The sequence below is a fragment of the Elgaria multicarinata genome, chromosome 3 (genome assembly GCF_023053635.1).
Source record: "Elgaria multicarinata webbii isolate HBS135686 ecotype San Diego chromosome 3, rElgMul1.1.pri, whole genome shotgun sequence".
In the NCBI taxonomy this organism is placed as follows: domain Eukaryota; kingdom Metazoa; phylum Chordata; class Lepidosauria; order Squamata; family Anguidae; genus Elgaria; species Elgaria multicarinata.
Genome location: NC_086173.1, coordinates 41197932 through 41223581, shown reverse-complemented (window position 1 = coordinate 41223581; position 25650 = coordinate 41197932). Strand labels below are relative to the sequence as shown.

Here is a 25650-nt window from a genome sequence, read left to right as displayed (position 1 = left end):
ACATGAATCCTGGAGTTATCGGATTTAATTATTTGCTCTATTATCAGTTTAATGATGACTCCCGGCTAAAAAAAGGAAAATTACATGAAGAATTATTTATTTAAATTAGTATTTTGGGTCAGAGGAATGTTGAATAGATGTGTGTTCCAGCTATATATATGTTTAGATTTTATGAGTAATAAAAGGATGTTTGGGGGGGGGGAGGTTATTAAGGGGGAGCAGAAAACCATAGCACAGCACCAGTACCACAAGAAAAAGAATCTTTTCAAAATATAAAACTGTCAGGCTGGAAAGGACCCAAAGCTCATTTAACATAGCTTCAAACACTTAAAACCATATGAGATTAGTTTATAAAATCCACAATTTCAAGGAAAAAGTACATTGTTAGGTATGCATGTAGGATTAAGAATGTGCTAGGAGGTATTTCCGGAATATGCCCAGATAGATATTCCGGAACAATCCATTTGCTGAAATGTTTCTCAATATTTTTGAATACAATCCCCCCCTCTCCCCCACCTCCATGCTACACTTACTCTGTTTTCTAGAAAACTGTCCCCACATCCTATCTTTTACCAGGAATCACATAGCTTTTACTGCTTTTAAATTATATATTGTTTTAACTTGGTTCATGGTTTAATTTGTTTTTAACTGTGCATATTTATTGTTTTATACTGTGTGCTTTTATTTGTACGCCGCTCTGAGATCTTAATGATATAGGGCAGGATATAAATGTTTTAAATAATAATAAATAATATTCTTGCACAGAACAGCTATTATTATTATTATTATTATTATTATTATTATTATTATTTATTTATTTATATAGCACCATCAATGTACATGGTGCTGTACAGAGTAAAACAGTAAATAGCAAGACTCTGCCGCATAGGCTTACATTCTAATAAAATCAGAATGAAACAATAAGGAGGGGAAGAGAATGCAAACAGGCACAGGGTAGGGTAAGCAGGCACAGGGTAGGGTAAAACTAACAGTATAAAGTCTGCACAACATCAAGTTTTAAAAGCTTTAGGAAAAAGAAAAGTTTTTAGTTGAGCTTTAAAAGCTGCGATTGAACTTGTAGTTCTCAAATGTTCTGGAAGAGCGTTCCAGGCGTAAGGGGCAGCAGAAGAAAATGGACGGAGCCGAGCAAGGGAAGTAGAGGCCCTTGGGCAGGCGAGAAGCATGGCATCAGAGGAGCGAAGAGCACGAGCGGGGCAATAGTGTGAGATGAGAGAGGAGAGATAGGAAGGAGCTAGACAGTGAAAAGCTTTGAAGGTTAACAGGAGAAGTTTATATTGGATTCTGTGTGACAAATTGAATCAAGTCTGAATTGGTATTATCAGCTACTTTAATAAGAGTGTTGCCCCTCCTTGTCCACCCAGTAGTAGTCTGTCTTCTGGCAAAGTAGCCTGCAGCCTCTTTAGGCATTGACCTAAAGGATATTATTATTATTATTATTATTATTATTATTATTATTATTATTATTATTATTATTATATTTATTTATATCCCGCCTTTTCCCCAGTACTGGGACTCAAGGCGGTTTATAAGATTAAAGCACATACAATTAAAACATATAAATATAAATTACAAAAGTTAAAATAGAATTAAACTTACAGTAAAATTAAAAACATCTTAATTTTTTTTTTAACTGTAACAGGTTAAAAGGGGGAGGGATCCAGTAAATTAACACAGGTCCAGTATAGTTCCAAAAGCCTGCTGAAACAAAAAAGTTTTTGCCTGCTTCCGAAACTGTAGCACAGAGGGAGCCAGCCTAGCCTCCCTGGGAAGGGATAAGGACTGAGACGTTCTTTCCTCAGCTGCTATTGAAGGTCAGTTCAGGCCTTAGCAGGGAGAGAGAGAGTTGTTTCTCCTCTTTCAGAAGTGATGGATGACTCTAAGAATCCCAGCGCTTGGAAACCCTCTCCAGTTACGTGTGAAAGTGCTTATTAATGCCGTAATTCTTCACATGAATGTAACTCCAGATCACTTGTCCAACCAGTTCTGCTGCAAGGATACATTGTATAGGGAAACATCAGTAGGGTTCCAAGGGTAGAGCATTCCAAGTTCACCAGAGAGCTCCCCACCCTGCTCCAGCTTGTATTTGTTCAGAGAATCCATGAGCAAAAATTTAATATGTTCCTCTGTCTTCAGGACTCCTGTAAAACTCAAGCCCTGGAAATTTCCAGATGTGCCCCATGATGAGGATGAGGATGAAGATGTTATGGCTGAGAGGTTGAGGGTGAAAGAGATGACAACCTGCCAGAGCTGTGAGGAGGTAAATCTTGACCTGTTGTCTTAATCCACTGAATTTAACGGGGACCAGATCTCATTATAAAGTAGCACGCACTGGGGGAGATTTGCCTGGCTGCATATAAACTGTTATAATTACAAAGAGATCTGGAAACATTACACAGCTATTTCTCTGGCGATCACAAAAATAAACTTGTACTAATACGACAACGTGATCATTCCAGTAGTAATATACTTTACCTCCATGAGAACAAGCCACATTCTCCACACAGACTCAGCGGTGTACAAAATAATGTAGAGCAGCCTTCCCCAAAACTACTGCCCTTCAGATGTATTGCCCTGATTGGCCATGCTGGATGGGAATGATGGGATGCGCAGTCGAACACGTCTGGGGGTACCTGATGTGGGAAGGCTGATGTAGAGAAACTTGATAATACCATGGAAAGTGAAGTGGATTGTGGAAAGAAACACTCTGTGATCATTTCCATAGTTATAGTGCTCCTAGCCCCACAACTGCAGAGGTGGCTGAAGGCTGTCTCTGTATACAGGCAGATTCACAATCTATGTAAACATTGAAATGGGAAGGATTGGGGGTGGGAGGAGAAGTGGCAACTCTATGTACTCTGAAATTGATTGACTGGTATTTGCACTATGTAATCAAACTAATTCATTATTAAGTGTTGCATTATCTTTTGTTTTATTAGAAACCATCAATTTTGGTCAGCAGTTTGCATAAAGAATATGATGAAAAGAGAGATTTTCTTCTTGGAAGGAAAAGAAAGAAAGTGGCAACTGATCACGTCTCTCTTTGTGTAAAAAAAGGTTGGTATTAATTGAGTTACTGTTGAATCAATAATTTTGAAAAATGAATTAAAATGAATCATCCTAAGTAAAACCTTCAGAACTTTCATATTTGTTTTTCTTCTCCAGGGGAAATTCTGGGAGTGTTAGGGCCAAATGGAGCTGGGAAGAGCACACTGATTAATATTCTGGTGGGAGAAGTTGAACCAACTTCAGGCCAGGTATCCAACTGCAGACAAGCTTCTGTGCCTTCTCTCTATCCATGTTTTATGTTCCTCCAATTACAGCAATATCCAGAACAGATTTCACAGCTCATGCAGACCTGTCAAGGTTGATGAAATTAATATTCCCTACAGTAGCCGTATATACTGAACTAGATACAAGAGGAAGATGAGATGATCTTTTAAAAATAAATAAAAACTTTACTAACTAATAATAGTAATAGAATTACACTGGAGGTATATTTCTTACTAGCTGGAATGGAAACATTGATTACCAAATAGTCACCATATAGCTGACTAAATAGCACACACAAAGAGTGGTGCACCTACTGTGGGAAATACCCATGCGTACAAGCTTTCAGGGTGTCTCTTACTTGTGGTTTGCTAAACAGTTTTAGAATTATGAACTGGGGGAAAAGTCCATAAAATGACTATAAATATATGTGGTTGAACTGAATAAACCAGCATTAAGAGTTATGAACAGACTCATGTTCATCTTGGTTCTTACAACATTGCAATGAAGAGTAACAATAGGGGTAAAATGGGTTCTCCTCATACAGGTATTTGACTTACAGTACAATCCTATAAATGTCTGTTCAGAAGTGAGTTCAGTGGAGTCGACTTCCAGATAAGTGAGTATAGAACTGCAGCTTTAAAGTCAGAAATAGCATTGGGATGTTGTGACTGACCATCCTAAATAGAGATATCCTGATATACTGTATAAAAAAAAGCATGATCATATATAAAAGCAAGCTGAATGAAACTCTTGAGCTAATATTTCTTGACAGCATTTTAATTCAGCTTTTTATGTAAGTATGTATGTATTACATATCTATACAGCCCAATAGCCAAAGCTCTCTTATCACCTTTAAGTATTCTGGCAGGACTACCCAGTTGAATTTTAAGATGCCTTTTACTAATGTGCTGCTTTTTAATAATGTATTAGGCGGATTTTTAATTTTTTTAAAAAATACATTGAATTCAAAAAATAAAATAAAATAAAACTACACACATCAATGCTTATTCTATATCCCTGTATTAGTTTTATATGTTTTTTAATCAATTATATGTATTTTATGGTATTTTGTATTTGTGTTGTACCCCACCTCAATCCAGAGGGAGAGGCGGGTAAGAACTAAATAATTATTATTATTATTATTATTATTATTATTATTATTATTATTATTATTATTTTCCTACATGTTAACTGCAAACATTATATAAATATATTGAATAAATACTGGTATATCCACAGGTGCTGATGGGAAATTATTCTTTAGGTGATAATAACGAGGATAATTCCATGAGATTTGTGGGATACTGTCCACAGGCAAACCCGCTTTGGCCTGATATTACATTACAGGAGCATTTTGAAATTTATGGTGCTATCAAAGGAATGAGTAAAAGTGACATGAAGGAAGTCATAAAATGGTAACTGTTTCGTTTTAAAGACTTTATTTTGTTGTACGTTAGCCATTTTTTTTTCTTTCTCTTGTTTTATTATTATGTGGTCTTCATGAAAATAGTCACTGGCTTGATCTTTTTTGAAAATGATAAAATGAGATTCTTCCATGAAAGATAAGATGAAAATTATATACAAACGTCGGGTACATTGACGTTGTAACCTGAAAAAATATATCATTCTCATTTTTAAAGAATATTGCAGACTCTTTTAGGGATTATGCCCTGTATTCAGTGGTACATATTTCCATATCTCATGTGTTTAGTTTGCACAGTGTGTGTTTTTCTTATCATAGAAGAACTGTTCTGTATTTAGAGCAGGTGTCTACCTTTTTGTTTCTTTAAAAGTTATCCTTATTTCTAAATATCTAACTTGGATGCAGTTTCCACTGGATGTCCTACTTAATTATAGAATATAAGAGTTTTCATTAAGTGTGATGGAGTCACTCATGTGAAACTTGGCAGTGTTAAAGTACTTGGAAACAAGACTGAGTCTTTTCTCTCAGCTTTCCAGTATTTGCAAAAGCCACATACAGCATTTTACACTGGTTACTTTTCACACTTGACAACTGGCTCAGAAGAAAGGTAGACCAAAAAAGGAGAATCAATGCCTCAACATGCTTTTATAGAAATAGAAAATGGGAATGGACCATTCACAGTGGGTAGGGGCAGTGAAAAGGGATGCTAAATCCATCACCTTGCCTCTTCCTCCTTACTGTACAGTTTTCCCTATGTACTATTCTATCTGCTGTACAGGTAAATCACCTAAATCTAACTAGCACTGTGAAAAAGAAACTTCTTATGTAAGTTTACAATAGTGTAAAGCTTATTACTTGAGGTCTATCAGACCGATTTGGCTCATTTTTGTTTTAAACTGAAACTTGAGCACTGTAGATGTGTAGAAAATTTTGTCAAAAAAGTTCAAAACTCAAGCTGTAATAGCAATTAATTTCCTCCAGACCAAACAAGCAAGGCAGCCCCTTCGCCAGCAGGATGGCAAATCAGTGTGGTGTAAAGGTGGCCATGGGGCGCAGCTGCACAATTAGGCTGACACTGCTAACGGGGAAGGGGACAGAGGCGGTCAATCGGGACGCACTAGGGATGCAAATTTCGGAGGGGGGATTCACTATGCATGAGCCATGTTCGCATTATTCATGATCCTCTCTGTGGTGAGAGGACTGAGGGACAAAAAAGCGAGAAAGGAACAGAACTACTAGCATCCATGGAGACATGGGCTTTACACTAGTAATGAGTATATCCTGGAATTTTACAGTGCTTTCATGTTTGTTGGCTGTTTAGAATGCTTAGAGGCTTAATATATCTCTTTCAAGATCACAAAAATGTGCTTTTGGTTTTCTGCAGCATTTCCAGTGCACTTGACTTTAAAGAACATCTACAGAAAAGAACGAAGAAACTTGGGGCAGGAGTCAAGCGGAAGGTATTTTATTGTTAAAAGGAGCTGAATTTTTTAATTTATACTAAATGAAAGAGACAAAAGATTGGATGACCATTTGACTGTGAGAGCATCCCTGTTCAAATTGCTGCAAGCAGAATTGAGGTCGGCACAGCACAAAACCCTTCCTACAACATTTGGCCACCCATTTTCTCGCTCTCAACTATCACATTTTGCCTCTTTAGGAAAAATGTTTGCATTGTTTGAATTCGGATAACCCTGTGCTCCTTGGGTGGGTGCCCAGAACTCATTGATACGGTGGACCTCCCCTTCTGTGTGCAGAGAGGGAGGTGCATGGACAGAAAGGGAGGCCACCCACAAAGTTCTTCTTCGTGGTCTCTATGCATCACACATATGGGCTTTGTGCCTGCGCAGAGACCAGACCGGAACCTACTATAGCTGAGTGGAACGTTTTTGGCGGGAACCCCTCCCCCACGCTACCGCGCATGTCCATGGGGTTCCCGCCCTTACCTCAGTTCTTCGTCGTCCGCCATTGTGCATAGACATAGAACCAACCTGCTTAGCGTTTTCTCTATTAAAATACCTTTTTCTTCATTCTTCCTCTTCTCGTTCGCTTCTCACTTTAACTTGCCCTTTTCAGCCTCTATTCTATCCTATAAAAAAAAAAAAATAGTTGTAGTTAGATTTCTCCTCAGCAACTTCGGTCGCGTGAGGCCTTTATGGCAATCAAAGCACCATTTAGAAAGTGCGTTAAGTGTGGAGCGAAGCTCCCTCCGTCTGACGGACATTCATTGTGCATTATTTGTTTGGGAGAGGGACTTGTGGTAGAGACTTGCCACCATTGTATGTCCTTTACCAAACAGACCAGAAAAAACCGAGCAGACCGACTCTGTTCGATACTCTGGGAGAAGGCTCTTAAGGCCACGGAGGCCCCGACGATGGAAAGAGCGGCGGTTCATAAGTCTGTTGCCCGTAAAACGGCAGTTACAAAGACTGTTACAGAAAAACCGCCAGACCACAGCACTGAAGTGCAGGCCAGAGCAAATAGGGCTGAGATACCCCTCACGCCTGGCCGGTCTTTATCGAGTTCGATGGCTAAAAAGGTTTCTAAAAAAGCCAGAACTCTGATACCTTCTTCTGAACTGGAGAAGAAGAAGAAGAAGAAGAAAAAGAGGGACGCGGAGAAATCCACCGTAGCGTCACCTCGGCCGCAGGAATCGGCCAGGAGCCATTCTACCCCTCCTGCCGCGCCGACCACTTCAATACCGAGGTCTCCTTCGGTATCGAGATCGATGTCGGTACCGATGGCCACGGTACCGACATGCCCTCCAAGTTTATCTGAGGGTGAAATTCGGGACTCTGTGTCGGTAGCTTCCGCTCGGCAACCTATGAGGCCGCAAGAACTTGTACAGCCTTCGCCAAGACGAACCTCAAGAAACGATTGGGAGCAGTACTCTGATTCCCAGCATAGATACGGCAGTTATGACTGGGAAAGATACCGTCCTCAACAATTTTTTCAAGGGGATCACGGGTACTACCCGCAGGAAGGTTATTATGCACACCCTCCTCCAACAACAAGAGTCTGTCAGTTGCCTCTACCTTCTCCTCCTGTTCTAATGTCGACGGTATCGACGCCTCGACACCGTGTACAGCACGCAATACCATCGGTTGCATTTGCTACTGTGCTGCCGCAAGAAGAACAACACGACCTGCAAGTCGTGACGTTATCATCACCAGATGATAACTATCCCTCTGACTCTGAATCTGAACATTCAGTGGTCCCAGCTGCTCCTTCACCGGACGATGCAATTGAAGATGCAGATCCTTCTTCGCCTTCGGATGATATGGTACATTTTTCGGTCCATATGCTTAGGATGGCCAGAGCATTGGGACTCAACATACAGGAAACAGATGAATCGGTAGTCGACCCAATCTATGATGTTTTTCAGTCGACAACGAACCAGCGTTTGGCGATTCCCATTCCTCAAGCCTTGAAACAAACGGCTCAACTGTCGTGGAAAACTCCTGCAGTTACACAGGCAACATCAAAGAGGTTGGACACACTCTATAGAGTTAAGGAAGAGGATGCACAATTTTTGCTGCAGCATCCTAAGCCGAATTCCATTGTAGTGGAATCAGCACAGGGACAGTCACAGAAGACTCATTCTGCACCTGTAGATAGGGAGGGGAGGAAATTAGATCAAACTGGCAGAAGAGTTTATTCGTCCTCATCCTTGGGCATCAGAGCGTCGGTGTACGAGGCAACTATGGCGAGATACCAAATTTTCCTTTGGGAAAAGATAGGTTCCCTATGCGAACATCTTCCGGAGGATAAGAAGGAGCTCGCAAGAGTCTTTCAGAATGAAGCGACAGCCATAGCAAGGCAGCAATTGTCTACCGCTCGACACCAGGTGGATTGTCATTCGAAATCCATGATGGGGGCCGTTTCTTTGAGGAGGCACGCTTGGCTCAGATCAGCCAATCTTACTCAGGAAACAAAGTCGAGAATAGAGAGTATGCCATTCGATGGCGAAGGTCTATTTAACACAAAGACCAACGAGACGCTGGACTCTATCTACAAGGCGAGAACAACAGCCAAAAAGATGGGGTTTACTGCTCCTCCTCCTCAGACTCAATATAGACAGAAAAGATGGACGAGGCCTCCGATGCAGCAACAGCATCGACCACAATATCAGCCTCAACCTCGGCAGCAGCAACAACAGCTGCAGAGGAAGAGGCCTTACCAAAGCCGATTCCAGCTGGACAAGAGGCAACCTGACTTCGGCAAGAAGCAGCGTGTTTGACTCTTCGGCCCCAGATCCACTCCCTTTTGCGAACCGCCTAGCACCCCATTACCATCAATGGGAGTCAATAACAACAGACTCCTGGGTGCTCACTATCATCAATTCGGGCTATGCCATCGAGCTCGATGCCCTTCCTCCTTTTTCCGGCGTGAAAGTAACGACTCCATCCCCTCCTCTGCTGCTCGAGGTACAGACCTTGCTGTTGAAGGGAGCCATTTCTCCCGTACCCGCAGAGGAAATCAACCAGGGATTTTTCTCCCGTTACTTCACGGTCCTGAAGAAAGATGGAGGTCTTCGACCGATCATGGACTTAAGACAACTGAACAAGTTCATCACCCCGAGGAAGTTCCGTATGACAACGGTTACTTCAATTTTACAGCTTCTACAGAAAGGAGTTTGGTTCGCAGTGGTGGATCTGAAGGATGCGTACTTCCATATCTCCATCAGGAAGTCGCATCAAGCTTACCTTCGGTTTTCGATCGGTACATCCCAGTACCAGTTCACCGTTCTTCCGTTCGGGTTGGCCACGGCACCGAGAGTCTTCACGAAGGTCATGGCGGTGGTATGCGCCCACCTAAGGCAGAAAGGCATTTACGTTTATCCATACCTGGACGATTGGCTCCTCGTAGCGGACAGCAGCGGGGCGCTTCAGTCAGACATACTGACAACCCTCAACCTGTTGGACTCGTTGGGCCTGTGGGTCAACCAAGAAAAGTCCATTTTGACTCCACAGCAGAGATTGGATTTCATAGGGGTAACCCTATCCTCTCGAGACGGGAGGGCATACTTACCGTCGACCAGAGCGAACACCTTACAGCAGTTAGCCGTCGATACCGAAAGCTGCCGAAAAATTTCGGCATGGACAGTACAGAGACTACTAGGTCTGATGGCAGCTACTACGGCGGTCATCAGATTTGCAAGACTCAGAATGAGGATATTGCAAGCTTGGTTCTTGAGGACTTTCGATCTCAGGCACAATGCTCGACGAACTTACCTTTCAATACCGAAGCAAGTGAGGGCATCTCTGAAATGGTGGTTCTCGATGTCGACTCTTCTCGAAGGCGTTCCATTCCAACAACAGGCGTCCTCGGTAACGATTACGACGGATGCATCCTTAGAAGGATGGGGAGCTCATTGCAACTCCCTTACCGCTCAAGGTCGTTGGCCTCTATCCTACAGAGAACATCACATCAATCACCTCGAACTCCTGGCGGTAGAAAATGCAATAAAAGCATTTGCACAGATGATCGAGGGCCAGAATGTCTTGATCGCGACGGACAATACTACCGTAGTGGCATACATCAACAGGCAGGGTGGGACGAGGTCACACCCTCTGAACCGTTCTGCACTCAGGATATGGAACTGGTGCATAAAGAGAAGGACTTACCTGACTGCGATCCATGTAGCCGGCAAGGAGAACATCATTGCGGACTCTCTCAGCAGGTCCTTCCATGTCGACCACGAGTGGGAGCTCGATGTCGAAGTGCGAGAAAGCCTTTTTCGGTACTGGGGCCGCCCTGCTGTCGATGTCTTCGCTACCGAAGACAACACAGTCTGTACCAGGTTTTGCAGCAGGGCAGGAAGAGGAAAGCACTCATTAGGAGATGCTTTCACCAGGACTTGGAGAGGAAATCTCCTGTACATTTTTCCACCTTTTCCGCTATTGACGAAGGTGTTAGCCAAGATCCAGATGGACAACTCCAATTGCATCCTGATCACACCGTGGTGGCCTCTACAGACGTGGTTCCCTCATGCTCTTCGGTTATCGAGAGGGGATTACATCAGGCTTCCGTCGATGCCGAAGTTACTGTCTCGACACCAGGGCAGGGTTCGACACGCAGATCTGTCCACCCTCAAGATGACTGCATGGAGGATAGTAACCACTCCTCTGCTGGAACCAGAGTTTTGACTGTGGACCACATTATATTGGCAACTCTAAAGCCTTCCACAAGAAAATCTTATGCAGCAAAGTGGCAGAGATTTCAGAACTTTGCATCAGAAAAGGACAAAATACCAGAATCTTGCCACTTATCCTTCATCCTTAATTATTTATTGACACTTTTCCAGCAGGGTCTTAAGCTCGCATCCATCAGGGTTCACCTTGCTGCGATTACATCTTTTCATCGGGGTGTGGATGGTTTTATACCTTTTACCCATCCAACAACCAAGAAATTTCTGAAAGGTCTGAAGAACACGATACCGACTGTGAAGACTATCGTGCCGCCATGGAGCTTGTCAGTTGTGCTGCAAGCATTGACACGCAAGCCCTTCGAGCCCATGGCTTCGACAGACCTTAGGCTGCTTACTTTAAAGACTGTCTTTTTAGTAGCCATCACATCGGCAAGACGTGCAAGTGAGCTTAAAGCTCTTAGGATAGATGTCCTGTACACTATTTTTCATAAGGACAAGGTTGTGCTACGCACAGACCCAGCCTTCCTACCTAAGGTAGTGTCAACTTTTCATCTGTCCCAGCACATTACTTTGCCTGCTTTCTTTCCTAACCCAACTACACCTCTTGAGTCTTCTTTGCATACTCTCGATGTAAGAAGGGCTCTTGCTTTTTACAAAGACAGAACGGACAATTTTAGAAAGATAAAACAATTGTTTATTTGTTATGGTGAGCCTTCTAAGGGACTCCCTGTGTCTTGCCAGCGCTTGTCATGCTGGATAGTGGAGACTATTGAATTGGCCTACTCTATTTCTAAATTAGAGTTAGTGAAACCTGTGACAGCTCATTCCACCAGGGCTGTCTCAACATCAGTGGCCTTCACCAGAGGTGTTCCCTTGGCAGAAGTCTGTAGAGCCGCAACGTGGTCCACTCCGTCCACGTTTGTCAAGCACTACAGTTTGGACACCCGTGCGAGGCAGGACTGCTCGTTTGGGAGGACAGTGCTCTCGGAGATCTTCAGATGATGCACCAACCCACCTCCAGAGGTATGTCAGCTTGCTACTCGCCCATATGTGTGATGCATAGAGACCACGAAGAAGAAATGCAGGTTGCTTACCTGTAACTGTAGTTCTTCGAGTGGTCATCTATGCATTCACACAACCCACCCACCATCCCCACTTGGTGGTGTGAGACTTATAATGACACTGTTTTTATTGTGGAATGTACTTTATTTTATTTACAATCATGTTTATGGGGGCACAATGTCGGACTCCTATAAACTGAGGTAAGGGCGGGAACCCCATGGACATGCGCGGTAGCGTGGGGGAGGGGTTCCCGCCAAAAACGTTCCACTCAGCTATAGTAGGTTCCGGTCTGGTCTCTGCGCAGGCGCAAAGCCCATATGTGTGAATGCATAGATGACCACTCGAAGAACTACAGTTACAGGTAAGCAACCTGCATTTCCTGCCTCAACAGCATCAGAGCTTTCCTCCGCTGTAGCTGCTCCACAAGCCATAAGGACAAAAAGGAGGCATTCTAGGGACATGCTAGCAGTGGTTCCAAAGGGTTGTATCCAATGTTAGCCCTACTTAAAACAGTCCCATTAAAATGAATAAGACTCACGTTAGACATGACTAACTTAAATCTCATTCATTTCAGCGGGTCTATTCTAAGTAGGGTAAACATTGAACACTAACCCAAATCCCCTCCTTTCTCAGACATGTCCCCAGAACAGAAGAATAACTATACAAGCCCTAGAACTGGCATTATTTTATTTCCCTCTGAAACCAATTGGAGGGAAAACAAACAAAAGGAAAAACCCACCAACCGAAGAGAGAGGCACGGGCAGGCGGGAGAGCTGCCTCCCAACTTTTGCAAGATTGCAGACAGAAAAAGTTGAATGCTAAAAAACTGAGAGATACTAGCTCTAAAAACTTTTTTACTTTTCAAGAAACCAAACATTAATTACATAATATGGTATGACTCCTATCAGCATAGGAAAAAACAAACACACACAATGCTGGCAGTGGTAACAAGGAAAAATGATTCTAAAATTTTAGGGATTCTTAAGGAGCATGGTTTTAAATCCAAAATCTTACCCCTTGGAACTTTCCAGTAAGAAGAAGTCAGGATGAGAATAGGTGTTCTCATCCTAAAATCTGTGGATACTGACCTGAATAGAATATTTGAACATAGTTTTTTTTTAATGATTTGTTTAAGTTACAGATTATAATGTTTGCTTCCTTTCTTTTGTCAGCATTTCCAAACAATTAGTTTCTTCTAGTTCCACAAACAAGACTCTTAAGTTTAGTTCATACTTAAATTTCCTTCCATTGGCTTAAATACAGTGTCACACAAGCCAACCCGCTCACGCAATGGGACACCCACTTCCTCTCCTCCTCTTTTTAGCCCACTGAATGTCTTCCAAATCTGCTCTGGTGGTATCCCCAAACCTAAGGAGCAGATTTTGGGGGCATAGTGGGAGGGTAAACCCATTCCACCAGCAGTTTCTGTTCTGCTGCTGGACAGTCAGGATTGGATACAACCCTTTGATCACCAGTGCCTTTGGGAGGGTTTTATTACCTGCTGCTCAAAAATATTTTTTCTCGTCTTTCTGAAAATCTTCTTTGATTAATCTACTCTTCCTCTGACCTTATCCTTATTTAAGCTTTTTAATCTTACTAGAGAGGGTGGGGGGAGACAAAACATCCTAAGGTAAAAAGTTTAATATTACTTATATTTCAAAATTCTTAATCAAGTTAGCAATAGGTAACTTAAGCTGCCAGAATAGAACCGAATCAAGCAAGAATGTAAAAACAAGTTTTTGCAGCGAAGAGTACAAAGGCTTCTGGGATAAAAATGAATCTAATAAGAGTAACAGAAGTGAAATTGAGTCCATGTCTTTCTTGAATAACTGTGACACCACAACAAAAATCTCACCTTGGGGAAGGTGGTCAGGTTAGCAGGCAGCACAGGGTTCCAGTGATGAAGAGTGCTGGAAATTCTCCTCTGGGGGAATGGAGCTGGATTATTAAACCCCATCATTCCCTGCAGAAAATGACACTCGGAGCATCATTTCCAGCCAATGAAAGGACAAATGGGTATATCCTGTAGTTGTTGGGACCCTATTATGCCTGCCACCTACTCGCTCACCTCTTCCTGAAGGTGAGGGCTTAGTTTTCCTTGAGGAAAAGAGGTGGGATAGTAGGTGGAGAAATGCTGCCATGGCGCTCTCAAATGTTGTGGGGGTTCTCCAAGCATTTGATTTTAATCCTCATAGGGTACAGTGCTTGCCTGTTTCTAGAGCAAATAGCCATCAGATTAATCTTTTCTTTTCTTTACTCTTTAGTTATGTTTTGCCTTAAGTATGCTTGGTAACCCTCGTATTACTCTACTAGATGAGCCATCTACTGGTATGGACCCTGCAGCAAAACAGCATATGTGGTGAGTATCACCAAATGGCATGGAGACTGTGATTTTGCATGGAATATCACAGCAAAAATCGACAGCAGCATAATTTAAAGTATTAGCAACACAAAATTAAAACAACGGTTTCATTAATTGCCAGAGGGATATCCTTGTTAGCCAGTTTAGCACAACCAACAAACAAAGAAACTTGTGGGACCTTAAAAAGTTAATTATGGCATGAGCAGCAAGTAGTTGTCTTAGGGAAGCTCAGATGATAATGCATAAAAAAAATGTTTAAAATTATTTATTTATTTATTCCATTTCTATACCGCCCAATAGCCGGAGCTCTCTGGGCGGTTCACAATTAAAGACATCTACAGCCATTCGCCAATAATAATAAATCCCTTCAGACCTCTACAGACCGTCCCAAACTCAGTCACCAGGCCAAAGGCTGTTTTTGAGAGATCTGAGTAACTTATAAACGATGGCCAGGATGTCGGACCTACCTGGCACTCTTGTGGAAAGGGTGCAAAATGTTTGGCTATGGAAAAAGTATGTGGGTGGTGGTGGATTTGTCCCTTCCTTGCATCTCCCAACTCGCTGGAAGATCCAGCAGATAGTCATGTCCCTTACATTGACTCCAATGAGAACCACTCAGTGAGCACCAGTTTGCAAATTAGCCACTCCACTTTCTCACTGAGTATTTGACACATTTGGGGTTTTGTTGTTTTTAGGAAAGCAATTCGAGCAGCCTTTAAAAGTAAAGAGAGAGCAGCCATTCTGACAACTCATTATATGGAAGAAGCGGAGGCTGTGTGTGATCGGGTAGCAATCTTGGTGTCTGGAAAATTAAGGTACCACCTCCGCAGAATGGGGCAACTTGGGTAAAGAAGTTCAGATTTATGTTTTAAGATATCGTAAAAATATTGACATTAAATTCACTTTTGCCTGCCTGTCTCTTCTTCCCTCCCTTAAACAACTGATAGGTGTATTGGAACAGTTCAACATCTCAAGAGTAAATTTGGCAGAGGGTATTTCTTAGAAATGAAATTGAAGCATGTGCCGGATACACAGAAGAAAGAGCATCTTCAGAGGGAGATTTCGCACATTTTTCCAAATGCAAGTTATCAGGAAAGGTAAAAGGCAATAATTACAAGTAGTGTGGATATGAAGAGAATGAAGAAGCTCAGTTCCTTCCCTCAGTAAAGGTGCCTTATTGTGCTCCACATGGGGGTTGGGGAGAAAGACTAGTGTATGATTGACTAGCAGCACTCCTGCCAACAATTTCACAGAGCATGCCCCACACCTGGGTCTCACTGCAGCCGCACTCACCGGCTAACCAGTTCTGCAGAAGTCCAGCTGCTGGTAAAACCTCAGAAAAGGACACTGACTCCAAAGCATAACTAGTTCCAGAGATCTCTTTTGTATAGATCAAAGTTGAGGAATCCTAGTTTTGCTAGTTCTGACGGTAAAGAACAAAAAAGAAGGCTTGCTGTAGTGAGAATGAATAAAGGGGTATGGAAAAAAATAAATCCAATATCCATGACAAATGATGCATTCCTAACAACAATTCTTAAAAAAATGGAGAAAGAACAACTAGCAAATGTAATAAATACCAAAAGGCATCAAAATTGTAGTAGGGGAACCATATCAATTATCATCCATTGCAGGTTCCACACATAGACACCCCCATTCAGTTGGTTCCCTCATTACTTTCTTTCTGATGAGTAGAGTGTGTTAGTGCACACCTAACATTTGTAGTGGTTTCAGATTTCTTACCAGAAATTACAAGTGAACAAGCACTTAATCTGGGATATGGGCAGTCAACACTTCTGTAGATTGAACTTGTTATTTGGAATATTTTTCTTCTATATGATAAGTGTATGATCAAATAAATTAGCACAGCATGTTGAATGTCACAGCCCCAAGTCTCTTCCATTCTCCCCTGGTGATTTTTAATAGTTGAATACCTTTTTAAATAACTACTTAGATACAAGTTGATAGAAAAAATAAAGCATCTAGTCCGATCCAAAACAATTGTGCCTCAGCAGCTGTCTAACTCCTGTAACATTACTCCAGTCACTTGTGAATATCATTGTTGTGACGTGTGCTCATGTCTATTTTGTGTGTGTTGCAGTTTTGCCTCGATTTTGGCATACAAAATTCCAAAGGAAGATGTCCAGTCGCTTGCACTGTCTTTTTCTAAACTGGAGGAAGGTGAGGCAACAATTCAATAAGTGAATGAATTATTATGAAACCTCTACCATCTGATTCTCAGTTATCCATCCAAATCTCCTGCTATTCTGAAATCATCTCCCACCCCCATCATCATGACATCCCCCAAAAATAATCGTAAATAACATTTTCCTTTATCCAAACAGCTGTTCAAAGTCTGACCTTTATACAAGTGTTTTATTATCTTCCAGCCCATTCTGGTTAATGAAGTTTTGGCTCATAGTATATCTAGCCTTCCTGACCTGCATTCATGAGGCACAGTGAAGTCAGTTTAACTTTGGAGCATTTAAAGAGGTGCAGGCTTTCCTCCTAAGAAATAGAGTTGCCATTCCCTCTCAGCCATAAACTACATTTAAGTAACTTCCTTCCTTCCTTCCTTAAAGATTAATGTATTTCAGAGGCTCCTGATTTACACAGGAGGTGCACACTGTTCTGCAACACACCCAGTGGTTTTTCCTGGTCCCTGTTTTGCTAAGGAATAGCTGGGTTCATGCACCCCTGATAGGACTTCTCAGGTGGAAGTCAGAATATATGTGCAAGGAGCATCCAAGGGGAACACAAAGGGAGGGAATGGACTCAGGATGCTGTAAACATTTTCACTGATAAAAAGCCTGATGTGTTTCTTCCTCCCTCTCTTTATTATTAGGCCTTCTTCAAAGGTCTGTAACAAATCATATATGGAACATGAATGAGACAGAACAACACACAAGTAAAATGTTTTGGGGCTGTTAGAAAAACACATTGCAAGCAAGGCCTTTGTATACATTTTAAACAACAAAATGCAATTTCAACACTCCACATCCAGCCTTATAAAATAGTTAACAGGGTACATAGCAAGCAAGGCACATGCATACATTTAAAACATTTAAAATAAGCAGTTAAAATATTCCACTTGTAACAATGCCTGCAGAATTTTTTTACAACAGATTGTCTTGTGATGTGAAGACTGGTGACTGGAAAAGAAGTCAGAACATGCCATGAATCCTGCGTGCACATCACAGCGCTCATGGAGCTGCAGATTCATCCGTTTTTACTGCCAATATGCCATTAAAATGCCGTTTTAAAATATAGGTTTATGTTAAGTTATTTTGATGCCTAACTACCACTGAGGAGTAAACAGTTCTTCTGTCTTAACTTTTTTCACAGCAAAACATGCCTTTAATATTGAAGAGTACAGCTTCTCTCAAGCAACACTTGAACAGGTAATTTAATCAGACTTCTTCAAAAATATAGTGCAACTTTAAACACAACATATTGTTTCATAGGCCTTTGCTGGACCTACCTGTTGTTCCGGGATGAACGAGGGGAGAGCCCGCGCTACAACTATCGCGGGATCTCGCCCTCGTTTACACATGAGCCGAGCTCTGGAGGAGAGCCATCGCGCCCACCATTTTTCTTTAATTTTTTAAAGGGGAAGCAGCGCAGCAGCGCTCCAGTGACTGAAGGGTGAGGGTTTTTTAAAAAAAAAACTTTCCCCACTCCCCCCACCCTGCCCTCGATGGGCACAGCGTGGCTCCCGGCTATGCTTGAGTAATTGCGCGAAGCCGGGGAGAAGCCGCTTCAGCGGGCCACATGCTCACGGTCTCGGGCTCCCAAGATCGTGGGAAAAGCCAGGCCCAAAGTGGACGCACCGGGGCGAGCCCAGGTATCAGCCCAGGATAACCCCTCATCTAGCTAAGGCCATAGTTTTCAAATTTATGTTTACATTTTGTTACTTAATGTCATTAATTAGCTACGGTTCCAAAATACATTGGCTCAGTTCAGACAACATTTTTTTCTACACAGTGGGAAAACTCCACTCAACGGTTGAGATTTTAGAGGGTACTCCCCATGCAACATGTTTTAACTCCACTGCTTTATGACTGAGGGCTACCGTGAAGTTGAGTAAAAGGCAACACAACATTTGATTGACAGTTCCTCTGACCTTTCTCTTCCCCCAGTCCTACTGGTGGTATCCCATCAGCCATTGATGCAAAAAAACAAAACAAAACACGAATCCCAGGGGCTCTCCTAGAGCGGCATTCCCTCCTTTTGCTGTTCTTGCTATAGAACTCTGTAACCAGTGGGAAAAGTCCACTCAACACAACAGGAAACTTCACAGAGCTGTACACACAACACAGCAGTTGTGCAGGAACTCTCCTCTGCACGGCGTGGATATTCAGCATGGAGTGTTTTCCAAAAAAACTCCACTGTGGGGTGAAGTTTTCCTGCCAGACAACACATTTCTCAACAGTGATGTAAAAAGTCCACCATGGAGTTCTAAAATCACTGTTGAGAAATGTGTTGTCTGAACTGAGCCATTGTCATTTCTATGGGCTCCATCACACCAGTGTTTTATCACACTCTGACATGCCTGGTTTACTGTTTTGCAGTGCGGTACTCAAATGATGTCGTGTCTGACCTGCAGTCACCCCACCTCTTTCCCTCCGTTTTTCATGTTTTCCTAAAGTGGGGAAAGTCTGGCTTATTTCCTCCACCCAGGATTAAAGCACTGTTCCGCCTCATTGAAGCTTCAGTTTCAATTTTCCTTGCACCAAAACGGTCTTATCTTTTTCTCTCTGTGTTCTGCTCTCCAGCGACCTCCATTTGAGCCTCTAAAATCAGCTTCCTTAAGACTCTTATCACTCTTCCTTAAGACTCTTTTCTTAGCAGCCATCACCTCTGCAAGTAGGGTGTCAGAGATTAACGGCCTTTCTGTGTCCAAGCCCTTTGTGTTTTCCATAAGGACCATGTTGTCTTACATACTAACCCTACTTTCCATCCTAAGGTTGTGTCTCAATTTCATTATCAACAAGAATTGGTCCTTCTATCCTTCTTCTATTCACCCAGAAATCCTCACATCTTTAGGTGTGCACAGGGTGCTAAAGATGTACATTTCTAGAACCAAGCCTATTAGACAATCTGACTCGCTTTTTGTTTACTTCAATCCCTCTATCTTGAGTAGATGGATAAAAGCTTGCATTACATTGGCCTTCTGCTGTTTGATGCTTACTTCCCCAATGAAGATTACGGCCCACATTACTAGAGTGGTGGCTACTTCAGCATTTTCTCTAAATGCCCCTCTTTTGGAAATTTGTAGAGTGGCTACTTTACCAGGCATTATAAGGTGGACCTATATGTTTCTTCTGCTGAGGCATTATTTGGAAGGTGTGTGCTACAACACAACCTTCCTTAGCCTTAGGCAGCCCTGTGTTTTCCTTCTGAGTATTGCCAACCCTACATGGGTAAGCTTTTGTATGTTCCATACTGACGGATCCTCAAGAATAGAAAGTAAACCATTTGGTCTGTTACCTTAGTAAAAGATATTTCTCTGTGCTTGATTGGATTCTGTCAGGGCCACTCCCTACTTTTTGATCTGTTACTTTTTACCAGGGCTGCTCTCTTCAATTTTTTCCGGAAAAAAATTCTTAGGATTCCCCCCCCCCTATGTTGTGTAAATAGATGTTGTATTGTTTCTAACACACGTGTGTGATTTACCCAGACTGTTCTTCTTGTTCATGTTTTTTTGCTTCTGAATTTTCTGACTATCATCGCTCTGAGTTTATTTTGGCTTATCATTTAAGAAACTGAGGGTTCAATGCTTAATGAGGTCTATCAAAAGGTCTGTTGCAGCGATTTGCCTTGGACCACAAGGTGGTGATCAAACCCCGTGCTGACGGAATCCAATCACGCACAGAGAAATACCTTTTACTAAGGGAAGAGACCAAACGGTCTTATCTAGTACTGATTTACAGTTGTCATCAATGGCACTGATATTTTTTTAAAAAAATAGTTTTCTAAGTACACAAAAGACTTAACATTGTCAGACTTTATCCTGCTGTGGAGATTTGAACTCTGTACTAACTTGAGGAGTCACATGCCCGCAGCTCAGCAGAATTCATGTGGATGGTGGTTGTAATTTTATGTATTCATGAAATTCTTTCTTTTTTTAGGTATTTGTGGAACTTGCCAAAGAGCAAGAGGAGGAAGCCTGTTTTGGAACACTAAACAGCACATTGTGGTGGGAACGAGCCCAGGAGAGAGTTGTTTTCTGATCTGTTCCACAACGTAGAATTCAACAGCTTCATTCTTCAGGATTATTCAAAATAATTGCCTTTGTTATTTTAGTTTTTCTTCAGAGGGTGTACTGACCACTATGAACTAGAAGCGTATTCCCAAGCAATTCAGAGTATAAAAAAATACTGATTCCCCATATCTAAAAATGAAAAATTGCGCCTATTCACTTTATTTGCCTTACGTATATCAACATAATAAATGTCTTTTTAGGTAAAATGTTTGGTCATAATGATAAAGAGAGCAATGTAGAATTTAATTTTGTGGGGCAATACATAACTTTTGTTTTAGAAACTCATATAGTGTAGTGGGTGACATCCATATTATTCTTAGAAAATGACAACTGTTTTTAAAAAAACTGATTATAAGGCTTTTATATATACTGCATTTTATGAAGTTTGATTTCAAGTCCCAACTTCTGCAGATGTACGCAGAGTATTTTTTATTATTTGAGCTTTCATTAGTTTTTTTTAAAAATTCAGAGAAATAACACCAATCATTATCCCCAATATCCCTAAAATTGCCCTGCCATCTCCCTCTATAGCAGCCTTTCTCAACCTGGGGCGCTCCAGATGTGTTGGACTGCATCTCCCAGAATGCCCCAGCCAGAGCTGGCTGGGGCATTCTGGGAGTTGTAGTCCAACACATCTGGAGCGCCCCAGGTTGAGAAAGGCTGCTCTATAACAATCCTGGGCTCATCTGCACCTATGAGCCTTCCGGGAGGGAGAGGGGGAGGATCCCAGCTTCTGAGATTGTAACTCTGCATGCACACGCTTGCGTGTCGTCCTGGAAATCAAGAGGGACATTGCGGGCGCCATTCCCACCACCCCCAGAAACTGCACAATTGTGCTCTGCTGCAAGAAAGTTTTTTTAAAAAACACCCTTGAAACTGCTCCCCCCCCCCCCCGATGAGCACGGACTGCCCCCACGCAGCTCTGTGCCCATTTCCAGAGCCCCACTTCTTACTGGGTAGAAGGGAAAACTTGTGATCGCGCACTTCACTGGCTGCTGTCCTCGTGGGTGTCCTGGGACCGTAGAAAAACCGGGAAATCCACGGTCCCAGTTATCCTGGGGGAAGTCTCTGGTTGTCCCTTCTTGACACCTGGATCCCCTGTGCATCATTTGTACGCACAGGGATGCCCTAGAGACGACCCAGGGAGACGGCCCATGTGTTCATCAGAAGTGGCACCAACTCTTTAATATATAGTTTAGCCACACATGCAGGCTTACAAAGAAACAAAACACCCAGCCAAATCACACAAGAGACAAAAGACAAGAAAGGAGAGAAAGCAGAAAGGGAGGGGAGGGAACAGGGAAGATGACCTAAGTAACAGCTTTTATATCCTCACAGTTCGAAGTTAAGTAGGAAGAGTATTTTGAACATCAGTAAGCACTCTGAAATTTAATAGTCATTGGTTTATTATGGATCTTTTTTAGAAGAACGTTTTGCTAAAAGCCATGTTGGCAACTTTACAAGCTACTTTTTAAATTTTGTCACAATTTTCCTCTGTACAAATGTTTAAGTTAAAAGTATAAGAAAAAGCAGTTCCTTAAACTGCCTGACTTTTAACAATCATTGTTTAGCTAGTTCAGCACCCAGGTACATCTTGACTAGTAGTAAGCCCTCTAGATGTTTTGGCTTACAACTCTCATCATCCCTTGCCAGTGCCTCTTCTGGCCAGGGCTGTATGCCAAAACATCTGGAGGGCTTCAGGTTGCCCACTGCCACACTAAGTAGAACACATAGAATTTAATCTGTATGTATCTTTTAGAAATTTAATCAAACTGCTGGAAATTCATATGTGAATTTCCTTTGTACATTAAATCCTGAAGTTGATCTTTTTTAAAAGAAAAATAATGACGCTATGCATTATTTGAGTTAAGTCAACTTTGAAGGACTAGTCAACTTACTCACTGCTTGCTTTTTTAAAAAGCAATAGTGTATCAGAATAAATGACTTGGGCATTTATGCTCTAGCCCAGCCTTTCCCAATCTGCTGCTCACAAGATGTGTTGGACTACAATTCCCATCACCCCCATCCAGCATGGCCAGGGTGTTGTAATCTAACACATCTAGAGGGCACGAGGTTGGGAAATGCTGCTCTAGCTGCACCTCCCCAAGTCCTTTATGGTCTTTCGGGTTTATAAAGCCTGGGCACCATTCACATGATCTATAACGTTACAGGTAAGATGGCATCATCAGCATTTCACTAGTGTGAAGAAGAATTCTTGTCTGGGTCAAGCCACAGAAATGCATTGTACTTGCACTTTAAGCCACTCTGAATTACTGCTTGTCATTCAACAACATTCAAACACATGTCCATGTATGTATAGTGTATAAGGCTACCAACTATATAGTTGTTTGTTTTTGAATGGTAAGTCTAAATTGTGTCACTGTTGCGAGTTGCACAGAAGCCTATACTGCATGCACAGGTACATTAAGATAGTTTGCACAAATAAATAGGTTTCACTTTTACAAATGCAAATTGAGAAAACCAAATGGTGAAATCTGTACATTCCTTATTAGCATATAGCATGTTAAATCATTGCATTATCTTGTTTATTTTTGTTGAGTTTAAGCGTATAAGACCTGTTTGGCAGGCTAACTTTTCCGTGTTCAAATTTCATGTTCTTTCCTTGATAGTGAAATTGTAGCCTTGTACTTATCATTGTTGTAACGATGATAACTATGGCAAAACAATAATGAATCTATTCCGTTATCACTGGAATAAAAATATAAAAGGAATAAAGATTTATGTTTGCTATAGTTGTATTTGCATGTAATCAGTTTTGGATTTGTAAAAAGAATAAAGCCTCTAAAAAGGAGAAGTGGGGATCACATTATCACATTCCTACTGGAAACTGAATTCAGGTAAATGCCCTATATCTCTGCACTTACCAAATTAAAAATATACCAGACATTGACTATGTCCTATGGTATATGGAGGTTAAATGCTGTGTCCTAGCAGATTTAGTTTTGTTTCAACTTGCACACTTCTGAAAAGTTCATGATTCCATTAGATTTCAGAGACTTAACAGCCCAAACTGTGTGATATTGCTAAATGGACAATAGACAAGCTAGACAAAGATGTGGGAAAATTGGTGTATATGGAATAGTAGAAAATTCCTCTCCTCCAAAATTTTGTTGCCATAAACGTCAGACTCAGTAAACAAAATCATGTTGCTTCTGATATGTGAAGGCTGCTCATTTTGCAAGATTTTCATTCACAGGACCTCTCATTCATTTTAAAAGCATATTTGAATTTCTTGGATAAAAGAAGGAATTAATAATCTTTGTGCTTCCTAAAGGCATCTGGTTGGCCACTGTGGGAACAGGATGCTGGGCTAAAGTGGCCTTTGGTCTGATCCAGCAGGACTCCTATGTAAGCTGCTCCACTCCTTGTATCTCAGTAGGGTGGATTGTTAAACCCCCAGCCTAGAGGTAGGCATTTCTATGCCTCTTAACTCCTGACTTGGTGTGCTTTCTCCATCATTAGGCAGATGTTGTGGAGCAAGAGGTACTTTGTTCCTAAAGGAATTTGGCTTGTGGGGCATGAATGAGGAACTTGCTTGAGTTCTACAGGTTCACAGCTGTAAAGGTCAGTATCTGGACCTAGGTGTGTTCTTCAGTTGGAAGTATAGTGGTAATAGACCCAAGCAGTTCATCCTTCTCCATCTCTGAGCCCTGGGTGTAATTCAAGGCCAGGGTCATGACAGATAGTGAGAAAGGGGGGATCAGAATTCAGCCCCTCTCCACAAAAAAAGGTAATATCTGTGTTGTCAAAACCAAGTATGTACATAGTTCCCATATAGTGGAAGAAACCAGACCCACAACTTGTAGGTCTGGATGCAGTGTTTCAGCACTGCATGGGAACTTTGTGCACACATATTTCTGACTGAGGAGAGAGTGTACATACAACGTTGTATCCAGTGTTAGTCATACTTAGAATAGACTCATTGAAATGAATGGTAATTCAGTTAAACTAGCAGGATACAACCCATGGATGCTGCATGGTGCTGAATTTGGCCTTCACCCATCCAGGTGAAAACTTCATTTTGGGATATGGTGCAGTTTACCATGACAAATAATGCCTGGTGATTTTAAAGCACACAACCTGTTACAAAGTATTCAAGGAAAAGCTGTACCTCCCAATGCTGTGTATATCAAAGAAATTGCATTCTGTGACTTAAATACCTTCATCTACAAATGTCTGTATAGTATATTTAGTCATATCTTTGATTAGCATGGAGAAGGCTTTTGGCAGTGTATCTTCCCTTGCTATCTTGTAAACCAGAGGAGTGCAACCCATGGGCAGATAATCCTCAGAGCTGCCTGGGTTGCTGCTTAATAGTGAGGGAGGGAAATCGTAAATATATTTTTTTCAAAAAACGAACAGAACAAAGAAGAAAGAAGTCCAAGGATCTGAGCGTGCCTGCTGAATAGTAAGGGTGCACATCTGGAGGAATGCTGCTAAGAGGAGGAGAAGTGCTCATTTGCAGTCCATGGGTCTGGCCCTTTAAGAATCTCCATCCTTCAATTAAAGGGGCAGAGTTTAGGAGTGGTAGACTGGAGGCAAGCCCATAATGAAACAAGCTCATTCAACTTCACTAGGAGCTATCCTTGGTGCTGTAATCAACAGTCTGTGTTGCTGTCTCCTGTGTTGCTTTGGTGCTTCGCTTGCCATGCCAACCCAAGCCCAACATCAGTCGTCGGCATGGAGAGGCAGTTGCCAAGGGTTCAGAAGGGCTCTCCCCATGGCCCTTCCACAGCTACTATCTTTCTCCTTCCCGGCTGGCCTCACTGGTGAAAAGGAACACCATGGTCAAGCCTGCGGGCTTTGCAGTATCCCATTTTTAAAATAAATATCTTTTTACTTATCTTTTGAATGGCAGCAATCTGAACGAATCAGATGCTGCCTTCAAGGTGGACTTCGCAAATGAGGTCAAAGGAAAGTCTTTACATTACTCCTGTGCCCGAGTTGGCCAAGTTAAAAGAAAAGTGCAGTCCTTTCACAATGCGGCTAGGCAGGCCAGGTGAGGCTTTAAAAAAAAAATCTCAGCCAGGTAAAAGCCCAGTGTGGAGGAAGTAAGGATGGGCTGGCAGGATGGGAAC

General features: G+C 42.0%; 1 protein-coding gene across 1 annotated transcript in view; it reads left to right on the top strand.

Moving 5' to 3' along the window:
* The window catches only part of ABCA5 (ATP binding cassette subfamily A member 5), a 70434-nt gene extending 49406 nt beyond the window's left edge, over positions 1-21028 (top strand). The window contains exons 29-39 of the mRNA XM_063120055.1: positions 2155-2278; positions 2958-3075; positions 3184-3275; positions 4531-4706; positions 6099-6174; positions 14192-14286; positions 14985-15104; positions 15237-15386; positions 16388-16467; positions 17632-17687; positions 20418-21028. Of these exons, the coding sequence (XP_062976125.1) occupies positions 2155-2278; positions 2958-3075; positions 3184-3275; positions 4531-4706; positions 6099-6174; positions 14192-14286; positions 14985-15104; positions 15237-15386; positions 16388-16467; positions 17632-17687; positions 20418-20519 (1189 nt within the window). The 3' untranslated portion in view covers positions 20520-21028. The remainder of the gene's footprint in view (positions 1-2154; positions 2279-2957; positions 3076-3183; positions 3276-4530; positions 4707-6098; positions 6175-14191; positions 14287-14984; positions 15105-15236; positions 15387-16387; positions 16468-17631; positions 17688-20417) is intronic.
* The last annotated feature ends 4622 nt before the right edge of the window (positions 21029-25650 follow it).